This window comes from Mustela erminea, chromosome 17 (genome assembly GCF_009829155.1).
Source record: "Mustela erminea isolate mMusErm1 chromosome 17, mMusErm1.Pri, whole genome shotgun sequence".
NCBI classification, from domain to species: domain Eukaryota; kingdom Metazoa; phylum Chordata; class Mammalia; order Carnivora; family Mustelidae; genus Mustela; species Mustela erminea.
The window spans coordinates 46,616,892-46,628,021 of record NC_045630.1 but is presented as its reverse complement, the minus strand read 5'-3'; the positions used below and the strand labels follow the sequence as shown (position 1 = coordinate 46,628,021).

Here is an 11,130-nt window from a genome sequence, read left to right as displayed (position 1 = left end):
TTAATCTCCTAGCCCCAGAAGAGTCCCCTCACATCTCGAAAGGGTTAGTCACACAGAAGCGGCCCTCAAGCCACTCTCTGCCATCATGCCAGGCCAAAGAAGAGAGGCTTGGCTCTAAGTGGGCAGCACCGTCCCGGCGGGACAGAAATCAGAAGTCCTGAAAGCATCTGGATCGCCTGCAAAAGCGATAACCGTCCCAGCACCGGCACGCTGCCGCCGGCTGTGGTAAGTCGTGGTGTGGCTTCCAGATGTGGCTTTGTCACAGGAAAGTCTTATCCAGCAGATGCTGCTGGGTGTGGAGGCCGAGAAAAATAAAGGCCATCCCACCTCAGGTTTAGCCTTAGCATAAGTACAGCCATCTCAGACCCCTGTGCCCAAGGGCTGAACTTTCCCCTACTTTACTTTAGTTCTAAAGACCCCCACCCTGCTTTAGTAACAACCCCAAGCCTGCTTTGGTTCTAGAGACCCCCACCCTGCTTTAGTAACAGGAACCCATAAATACCCCTGCCTTAACTAAGCTCGGGGTCCAAGTCCCAACTCCACTGTTGGGTATACTTGGGCCCAAGCTTAAGCTTGTCGAATAAACCCTCGTGTGTGATTGCATCGGTGTCGGCCCCTCGGTGGTCTCTCGGACGCAGAAACTCGGGTACAACACTGGGGGCTCACGGAAGAGATCTTCAGTTGGTCATCTGAGAGTCGGCGAACCCCCTGAAATGGTACGCAGAATTTTGTGCGCTCATTTTCCTCGGGTTCCTGTGTCTTTGTCACATACCCAGCGGAGTCACTGGCTGCCAGAAAGGTTCAGAACCACTGCTTTGGTCCCTGGTTAGTTCCCAGGAGTCGCTTCTGTGACCACAAAGTGCTCCTTGTACAAAAGGATGGGGTGAGAGCTGACCTGAATTCCAGAGGTCTTTGGTTTTACCCTCAAAAAACAAAGTTTAATTTACTTTTTTTTTCCCTTTCGTATCCTTTTTTTTTTTTTTTTAAATCAGGGTAAGAAAGATTTGAAAATATCCACAATATTCACAAATCACCCCTCTGGAGCTAGAAAGGAAGAAAGGGATGGGTATGAAGGGGAGTATGTGTGTGTTGCTTCCTACGTGTCCCTATTAGACCCAAAATAAAAGTCCCTATCACTTGTGACTCACTGTAAGGAAATGCCTTAATTTTACTAATCCTCTCTCTGCCAGCATGAGCCTATGGAACCGAGGAAGGAATTTTTGGAAATTGACCCCAAACAAGATTCTATGACAACAGAACCTTTGGACAGACAGTTTGATCTGAGGGAGTGTGGTATGTATAGTATAATGGAACACGGTCCTTATGTGAACACAGATAACGTGTAGGATTTCATAAGGTTCTTTCACAAACATCGTCTAACTTGCCCAGTCTTGGTGGGATTGGAGGCTCAGAGAGGTTGTGTCCCGTCCTGTTGATCTCTGTTAAAGACACAAAGCCAGTAAATGGCTGGGTGGGTCTAAAATGCACTTTCACTCCTGGCTGTGGTTTAACTCAGAGTCCTGCTATGACCATGCTGTCAGGGCCTGTGTTTTGAATGGTTTTTCCAGTAACAATTACCCATTTGCGCTGACTCACCTTCCCTCTCCTCCTCGGAGCACCATAGGCATGTGTAAGAAGGCTGGCGAAGGTTAGGCCGTTGAATGGATTTTTTTTTTTTTTCTCTGCAAGGCCCAGCAGTCTCTTTCAAAGTCAAATTCGGAACTTTGAACTTACTCCCATAATGTTACCAAATGGGTTGCAATGAAAAGCAGAAACCGGTTCATGTCCAGGTTTTGGCGAAGTTATTGAAAGACCTACTTCTTGGAGGTCTAGGTGAACAGATGTTACAGAGGTGCCCCGTGCTCAGATAATTTTAGGGATGTCTATTGGATGGAATGTTCTCTCTGCCAGGGAGGTAGGGAGTGAGCTGTCTCCCTCTGACCAGCCTCTGTGGCCCGAGGGCCCTCGTTCAGTGCATTATGTGTGGTCCCTACCAGAAGGAGGGCAGCAGTTTCTTCTTAATAACCCTGTGTGGTTATTTCCGTGATGACAGAGCGCTGCCCCTGATGGAAGTTAAATAATGCTAATGTGAAAGGACTGTTTGACTCGCCTCATCTAACCTTCCTCCTCTAGGTTAGATGACCTTAAATTTTCACAGATAAATAATTTCCGAAGTAGAAGAATCATCATCTACCTCAATAGTCTGTCCCGATGCTTAGCTCCAGAAAGCCCCTCCTCTTTTCTCACTCAGGATCCCCTTCTAGAATACATGCCCTTTCCTCTCCTGCTCTGTGGGGCAGCACAGCAGCCAAGCACCTGGGCAGCGCCCTTCAGCCCGTGCACTTGGACAGTTTTCTCAAGATTCTTTGAAGAGCAGCCTTCATTCCTCTGTTCGCTGGCAGAAGAAGATCTGACTTTCCCCAGAAGTACATGCTCTTCTCCGTTCCCACGCTCTCCCCTGGCTCCCAATTTCCAGGAGATGGTAAAAGGACAAAGAAGAGGTCTCCAGACTGGGTCATTTTTGCAACAAGCTTTTATTACTTTTTTTAAAATCCATATAAGAAAGACATGTAAAAGGAAAATATCCTCAAAACAAACACGTACACACAGGGCAACACAAGGATAGAAGGCACTACCAGCAGTCATACCCACCTCTGGGGGAAGGGATACTTTATACAGACTGTTCGCCGAGGCTCGGACCTCAGCATGGGTCCTGGGTCTAACTGTGCTTTAGATAAAGTCAGAATTTTCCCAGAATTTTCTCATTTCATGAACACCCTTATCTCTTTATATATAGCTATATGCCTTTATGTATATATATACATGACTTTATTTTCCTTCTCAAAAATAAAAATAGCCGCCCCCATCCGAGGGAGGTTCTCAGCAGCATTCACGGGGGCTGCAGCAGGAGCCGTGCCTTCCTTTAATGTTAAAGACATGCAGCATGAAGGAAAAGGACTCTCCCCCCGCTCCCTTTAATACACAGCAGGGAGAGAGAGGTTTTTTCAGGGAGGGAAGCAATAAGGCTGAGCATGAGATGGCAGAGAACCAGGGTTCTGGGGAACCTAAACACTCTTTGAGCTGCTAGCTTGTCTTGGTTTTGCAGCTCTAAAGACTACACACAGTTTGTATGACTTGGGGTCAGCATTCCTTCTGGGATCGGGGGCAGTGTGGACACAGCAAGGGTCAGGGAAGGGACTTCTGAGGCTACACGAAGAAGCTGGGGCTCAACCCAACCCAAGAAGGACCTGGGAAGGCAGAGGAGAGTGAAGAAGGGATCTCTCCGAGGCTGGACTGGAAAGCCGGCCCTGCTTTGACAGTGAAAAGTCCTCCTCCGTCTCAAGGGACTGTCTGCAGCCTGGCCACTTGCTTCAGTTGCTTGGCGAGTTTATTTTTCATTTTGCACCCGAACAAGAGCCGGTACAGATGTAGGCTGGGGACCTCATCCACCCCATCCATGTGGTTTAACATCACTTCCTGGGAGTCAAAGCCCAAGACCTTAGAGGGGAAGGAGGTCTGTGACTCTTGCCCCGTTCTCGGCGGGAGGGCTCTCCTGGCCTCGCCTCCCACACCACCACCGTCCCCTTCCTGGCAGGAGCAAGCCGGCAGCAAAGCAAGTACACCCTGCTCCTGTCTCTCTCTGAAAACAAAAAGGCACTGAGATCAGCCGGAGGTCAGCCCGCAAGCTCACATTGCACAACGCTTTGGGCTGGCCTGGGCTTCAGAGCACAAAGGACTCCACATGGGCTGAGTTGGGAGGTTCCCCCATCTGTCCTCAGGGCAGCTCCTCCACAGCACCTGGAGACCCCAGCATGCCCCGGGGGAGGGAACAGGCAGTGAGGAAGGCCGAGCGGGCAAAGCAGGGCAGCCAGGCCCTCCCCGGCTCTCGAGCTGGGGGAAGGCCGAGGACAAGGTGGACACATTTCTCTGCAACGCTTTTTGGCTTTCTCCGACTGCCTGATTTCCGTACTCCTCAGGAGACATTAAAATTGGTAAATTGGTTTCCCTTTGTGGAAACACATGAGGATGAAGGCCATATGAACTCCAAGTTGTAACTCAAAAACAAACACTTGTTGACAAAGACGTGACGAGGCATCACACACGCGCAAATAGATATGCCTTTGGGTTTCCATGGGTGCAGACTTGAGCGATGAGGGCTGAGGCAGGCTGCAGCTTCTCTGGAAATCTCTGAGCCAGCCTCAGCTTTAGGGCTCCCTACCTGAGCATCTGGGGCCAGTGGCTTTACGACCTTCCCTTGAGCATGAACAGCGGGCACCTTGGGACAGTGAAGGGCGATCCTCTTACGAGCATTCTCTTACTTTCGGGGGCTTAGCCCAGACCTGCTCAAGGAACATACTATAATTTTTGACTCATAAATAAAGGTCTATGAGTGGCAAATAAGAGATTGAGGAAGAATGAAAGCCAGAGAAAGAACATACAGCTCTAAAACCTTTCTTCTTTCCTTTGCCGGCTAGTGCAAACAGTTCCAGTTTGGTGATGAGAGAGGCAGCTGGTTGCCTTAGGAAGAGCACGAGGACCGCGCTGAGGTCCGAGGCTCTTCTCTCCCCAAGGGGTCCCGCTCCTTGGCAGCGTGTGGCAGGTGGGGCCAAGCCTGCGAGCACACGTGTCCCTCAGAGGTTTCGTGCCACATCTGGAACTGCCCGGCCGGGGAGGGGGGCACAGATGCACCCGCCACAGGTGTCCTGAGAAAAAGTGTCTGTTGCAAAATAATAATTAATAATAAAAAGAAATCCATGGGCACCAGAAGAAGAGGAAGCAGGACCGGTTAGCCAGGTTTGCCTTGGGATTCTCTTAAGGCCTCCTCCAGTTTCTGCCTAAACTTGTCATACTTCTTCTGAACTTGTTGGATTTTGTCCTGCTCCTCCTTTTCCAGTATCGTTAGGAAGTTCTGGAGCTCGGGGATGGAGAAGGCGTCCCACTGTGAGCCAACCAGGGCGAGGGCGATGGGGGAGAAAGGAACAGGAGACAGGTCAGAAGCCGCACGACCTGAGGGGCCCCCAGCCCCCGCTGCCTCCATCTGCGCACAGCTTACACAGGGCTTACTACCGAGTAGACCACTGCCGTGGAGGTAGCTTGGGTTTCCCGTGTTACCAGCCACCAGATTTCAAATCCTGACATCTCATGACCCAGAGGTACCCCTCCATGAGTGGTGTTTTATTTGGAGAATCAACCATCTGATATTTTCTGTGTGGCAGCTAAGGTCTGAACAGTGATACTGGGGCCACTCAGGCCCCTGCTGGCCTGTCCGGATGTCCATTTTGGGGGTGCTGAGCGAAAGGCTCTCAGTGTGCAGGCCCTCAACAGGCAGGTGGAGGAGAGCTGGGCTTGGCCTCCAGAGACGGGGTTTCAGCCCAACAGCACCACGTGACCTTGGGCACATCACTGTGCCCTTCTGTCTGGTTAGCTCATCTGCCACGGAATGAGGGTCCCTGCCTCCCTTGGCTGGCAGAGCAGATAATGGGATCCGAGAACCCAGAAAGCTCCAGACAGCCCTGTTGGCCCTGGCCTGCCCAAGTGGGACCTGACCACTCTCAGACTGACCCAGGAGCAGAGCCCCCACCCCTCGCCCCCACCCCTCACCAATTCCCCCACCACCCCTGGAGCCAGGGATTTTGAGCACAAAAGGATATTAAGGTTTATCTAGTTTAATCCCCCCCATTGCATAATGGAGAAGACTGAAGTCCACTCCATTCCATAATGGAGGAGGTACAGCTGTGGCTACAGAGCTGGCGGCAGCAGAAAGGGAATTAGGGCCTGGTCTCTAAACTCCCAGGCCCCAGAGGTCTGCACTGGGCCAGCAGTGTCCAAACACTGTCAGCAGAGTACTTTTTCCCGAACAAACTCTTACACACTCTAACGTGTAAATCAGATGAAGCAGAGCTGTCTGACTGAAGCAGGGAGAAGGCACAGGGCCCCGAACTGCCTGGATCCCCCAGACCGCCGAGTGACCTGCGAGATTGCTGCCCCAAACCCTAGGCCTCCGCTGACCACAGAGTGGCAAACACCTGGCCTCAGTCACTCCTCCGTGACTCCTGAGCCCCAGGATCCCAGGCCACAGGGAGCACCAGCCTGATTTCACCCGATTCCGTGCCACTGGACCGGACTCCAGTGAGCGGCGCTTTGAGGAAAAGGGCCAGTTTTTACGCACCAGGAAGAGACAAATGGCTCCAAAATCTCTGTATCCAGTGGAGGCCAGAGATGGAGCTGGCTGGACCTCAAACCATCCTGGAGCAAAACAACCCCAGCCGGGACATGGGCCTTTCTCAGTGTCCCTCCACCCCGGCTTTTCAGAAAAAAAAAAAAAAAAAAAAAAAAGCACACGAAATCCTTTCTTTCCACAGGCCTTGCCAGACACAGGCCCTGACTTGCTCCCCCAGGACGCTTACAATCCCGGCTTTAGACGCTGAACTCCGCAGCCCGGCACTGCTCCTGGCTCAACTTCCCCAGGACATTTTCCCAGCTGCCACAAGGCCCCCACCCATGCCGGTGGTGAGGACGACGCCCGCCAGCACCCAGCCAGGGTGCCCTGAGGGCTGGGCTTTTGCACCACGCAAAGGGGCCCAGACCCACCTCCACCTCTCCAGTTTCATTCTCCTTGAGCACGAAGCTGAGGACGTCATTGTCAGGCCCGGCGAGCAAGCGCAGGTAGAGAGGGCAATCGGCAATAGAGAGTTTCTGGAAGAGCACTGCAAAGCAAGAGAGGGACCTGGAGGCGCGTCTCGGAAAAGAGGGTCAGGGACTCAGTGTGGGTGGGACAGACGCGGAAATGCAGACACGGGAAGGTCATGACCGGAAGTAACCATCCTTTCAACCTAATGAGATGAACCTGACATGAATAGGGAATGCCCTTTTATCTTTGGTGTCTTCCCAGAGTTTGAAGCGTGTTTCCATTCGCATCATCTCCCCCAAAGATTAGGAACGGTGGGCGGTTTCTCTCCCCTTCCACAGATAAGGAAGTGGGAACCCAGGGTGTGGTTTTCCTGTAGTCACATATAAAGTGAGGGGCGCGGGGACAGGCATGAGCTTCCCGGCCAGCTCTCTGCCGCGTGGCTGGACAGTGGCGCCCCAGGGAAGCCCAGTCCTCCTCTGCACCAAGTCTGCCAGGCCTTTAGCGGGGGAGATGGTTTCGGACCGGGAGCTCGCCTTTGCGTACCTTGCCCGTCCTTGTGTATCCGCTTAAAAAGTGCAAACTTCTGGGGATTGTCCACAACCATGAACTTCTTGAGCAGCCCCTGGATGACCTCGCTGACCGTGGTGGTGCTGCTGATGTGTAGCTGCTTGATGGCATCGAGCGGCAGGTAGAAGGACGTCCGCTTGTCTGTGGTGGCCGCCAGGTCCACTTCCTTGATGGCGTCATAGATAGACTGGGGCCGGATGCCAGCAGGCACCGTCACCGGCCGCCGGAGTTTCAAATGCACTTTGATGAAACCCGTGTAGGTGCCATCTTCACTCTGCGGACCAGGGGATGAGCTATGGGTCAGCTCGGGTCTATCTTGCATGATCCCATCTGCCACTCTGAGCCACTGCCGCAGGCTGGGTCAGGGCGGGGGTGAGGGAGGCACGGTTGCAGAGGCCTTTCCTAATAGCAGTGCCATCCCAGTCAGTCCCTGACCTGTCTCCCCAAGTTGTTCCTGTCTCTGCTGACCTGGGTGTGCTGGAGGGCAGAGACAATGTCCCCCTGCCCACCCTGCATAGGGCCAGGAAAAGGCTTGCAGTATCCAGCAATCCAAGAGGACAGGAGGAGCTACTCTAGCTTGCCCTCGCAGGGCTCAGGCTCCCTGCCCAAGTCCCCTACCTTTTCTGAGTCCCTGTTCCTAGGAGGCAGGGTCTGGAGTGGCCTCTCTAGTTTGTCCCTCCAAACCAGGGAGGAGCAGGAAAGCTCCGTAATGAGGTCCTTGGAAAATGAGCCCACTGCATTTCCTTCTGCATCTCTTTCCAAAACCCAGCAGTCTGCAAGGCTTAAGCCCAGGACCAGGGGAGACTGGGTTTTCTAGTGCCCCATTGGGCTGAAGCCCCAGAGAGCCAGTTGCTAGCAGCGACCAGCAGGGGGCAGGGATCTTCTACATTCTCCCTTTCCGGCTGCCAACGGCCTTTGGGAGCCCCGCAGAGTTGGTGCCTCCCCTCTCAGAGCTCCGCAGTCTCCGGAAGCTTCCCCAGGACACAGACAAGAAAAGGGAGAGGACAGGAGCTGGGAACTCCCTCTTATGAAGCCTTCCTGGGGGCCAAGCGATACCAGTTATTGAGGTCTTTGTACCTTACTTAATTCCCACAACAGCTCTGACCACTATTTTACTCCAAAGCCCAGGGAGGTTAAAAGGGTTTCCCAAAGCAGAAAAAGGGGAAGAGCCAGAGATGGACCTGGATCTTATCTAAAGTCCATTCTGTTTCCCTGCAGCACACGGGGGCGGTGGGGGGGGGTCCCCGACAGCCTCCCACAAGCCCCTAGGCCTCCCCAGGACAGAAGAAAGGGGAGGGGCCGCCCCAGAATCCAGAGGGAGAACAGAGGAGCCCCAGTGGAAGAGGTGGCGGGGGCCGGGTGGGGGCAGGCAGGCAGGCGGGCAGGCCCCACGCACGCACCAGCTTCATGCCCAGGCAGTTCTTCTCCCGGGTGTTGTAGCTGTCAATCTTCTGCTTGATCTCCTGCAGTGTGGGCGGCCGCTGCGTGGCCTCCTCGGCGGGTTTACAGACATTCTGGAACAGACGCAGAAGTGAGAGTGGGTACGCAGCGGTGCTCATTATGAGAAAGGGGAGGACCACACCCTCCCAAAGACCTCCCTGACCAAGAAGAAGGGAGCACCAGTCCCACAGTGAAAACTAATCTCCTGGGTGCAGGGTGAGAAGAATCAGAGATCAAATCCCAGTGGTGCCCCTGGGAAGCCCAGCGGCTCTGGGTCAGTGACTTAAATCTCCAAGTCTCCCCACCTGTGAAATGGGAACAAGGCCTACCCCTCGGGCTCGCTGAGAGACTAATATGAACGTGCCCAGCGCGCAAGCACGGATGACGAATTCGGTCCATCAGCAGAACAGCATTTGCTTATTTAGGGTTACTAGGGACAAGACTGCATTTAGATGCTGTGGGAATAGAGAACTGCCAGGCTCAGGGCTCAATCCTGCCACCTCGAGATCATGACCTGAGCCGAAATCAAGAGTTGGACGCTCAACCAACTGGGCCACCCAGGTGCCCCTCCTTATGATTTTCTTAATAACATTTTCTTTTCTCTAGCTTACTTTAGTGTAAGAGCGCAGCATATAACGCGTATGACACGCAAAGTTGTGTTCATCGACTGTTCGTGTTATTCGTAAGTCTTCTGGGCAACAGCAGACCGTTATTAGCGGTCAAGTCTGGGAGCTGTCAAAAACTAGCCTCAGATTTTTGACTGTGCAGGGGGTCAGAGCCCCCAACCCCCAAGTTGCTCAAGGGGTCAACTTTATGTATTTGTCAAATGCATGAGTGAACCGGAAGGAGCCAGGGGTCGTCCTTCTACAATAACTGAGAGACTCGGCCTCCCCTCCCGCGGAATGGGGACAAGCAGCCTCCACTCAGCACCTCCTCTGTGCCAGAATATGGCACGCACCGTCTCCTTTAATCCTCACGAACCAAGACGCTGTGAGGTGGAGATTATTACCTGCATTTTCAGGTGAGACGACCGGGACTCAGAGGAGCTCAGTAACTTGCCTAAAGCCCTGAGTCTGCAGGTGCAGACCTACAAGGAAATTCCAGACTGCTGGGCTGTGTTCTTCCCAGGGGTTCTCCTGTGCCCGCCGCCAACCCCAGGGAAGCGTGAGGGAAGAAGGCTGCGGAAGGGGATGGAGGTCATTGTTCTTCGTGCTGCAGGGTGAGTTCTGGGGTCTAAGCGACTCTGTCCCCTGATCAGTTCCTTGCCTTTCCCTCCTCTTCACCACCGCCCAACCTTCCTGATGATGTCTTCAGGCTGCCCGTGTGTGGGCGGGGGGGGGGGGGGGGGGGGCGCGGAAGCCATGGTTTGGGCCAACAAAAAAGTTGGTAAAAACCTGCCCAGAATTCATCTGATTTTAGAAATCGAGCAGACTCAAGACTCGAGTCAGGATTCTCCTTTGGCAAATGAGGAAACTGAGGCCCAGAGAGGCGGGGCCCCTGGGTTCTTCTGGCTGCCTCCCTGCCACCACCCCGCACCTTCCTGGAGGGGTGTGGCTCGGCTGGAGGATTTCACTGTCGTCCTGTCAGGACACCAGCACCCAGTGGAACACAAAGCACCCCCCCCCCCCCCCCCCCCCCCGCCAACTGGAACCTGTCCCTGCAGTGCCTCCCATCAGCAGTCAGCAAGCCGGGGGAGGAGAGGGCACGCTCAGCACGATGCCTGAGCTGCCTCCTCTCACTTTCCGACCTCACACAGCAGATAACGTGGCAGACTCTGAGGCTGCCACAGAGAGCTGGTGTGGCCTCCCAACGCCCACCCCCAACCCCTCTGCATGGAGATAAGCCGACACCCCTTTTCCAACCCAGCCTCTTGCCTTGGCCTGTCTGCTCCCGTCCTCTTCCTCAGAGATCTGAGGGACCAGCGCTGCGCTCCGTGCTTTCACATACCCTGTCTCGCGTACCACCTCCGTCACTCCCATTTCACAGATTACAAAGCTGAAGCCTAGAGAGGTTACGGAACACACTTGTGGTCCCACTGCTAGTAAGCCTCTGAGTAGAGCCTGAAACAGAGTCCATCCAAGTGTGGAGCCCATGTTTTTCTCAGTCCACCACCGGGCACTCTAGGACGGCGCTTCTGCCACTCCCATAACGATCACTGAAATCCCATGCCAGTCCATGAGGGCCAGGGTTGCAGCTGCCAAACGAAGGCCCATAAATTATGGAACCTGTGAAGCATTCATCCATGGTTTATCAGATCAATGGGTCAGGCCCCCAAAGAACGCAGGACCCAGGGTACCATGTCACCAACAAAGCCATCAAGGATGGCCTTCTACTCTCTACGGTGGCATGAGGGAGCCATCCTTTCCCTGCATGCCCTTCGGGCCCTAGAAGCGGACCTTGATTCCATCTAAGTGCCCCAAGGGGCAGCACACAGCCCAGGGGTTCTCCTGCTTGCCTGAGGTAAGCAACAACAGATGTGAGCCTCAGGCAGT

General features: G+C 53.9%; 1 protein-coding gene across 2 annotated transcripts in view; it reads right to left on the bottom strand.

The window, feature by feature from the left end:
- Positions 1-2,515: 2,515 nt before the first annotated feature.
- RASSF5 (Ras association domain family member 5) overlaps positions 2,516-11,130 on the bottom strand; it is a 65,096-nt gene continuing 56,481 nt past the window's right edge. For both annotated transcript variants that reach the window (XM_032317906.1, XM_032317907.1), the window contains 4 exons: positions 8,599-8,712; positions 7,175-7,472; positions 6,592-6,707; positions 2,516-4,939 (listed from right to left, as the gene is read on the bottom strand). In XM_032317906.1, coding sequence (XP_032173797.1) covers positions 4,787-4,939; positions 6,592-6,707; positions 7,175-7,472; positions 8,599-8,712 — 681 coding nt within the window. In that variant the 3' untranslated portion in view covers positions 2,516-4,786. The remainder of the gene's footprint in view (positions 4,940-6,591; positions 6,708-7,174; positions 7,473-8,598; positions 8,713-11,130) is intronic.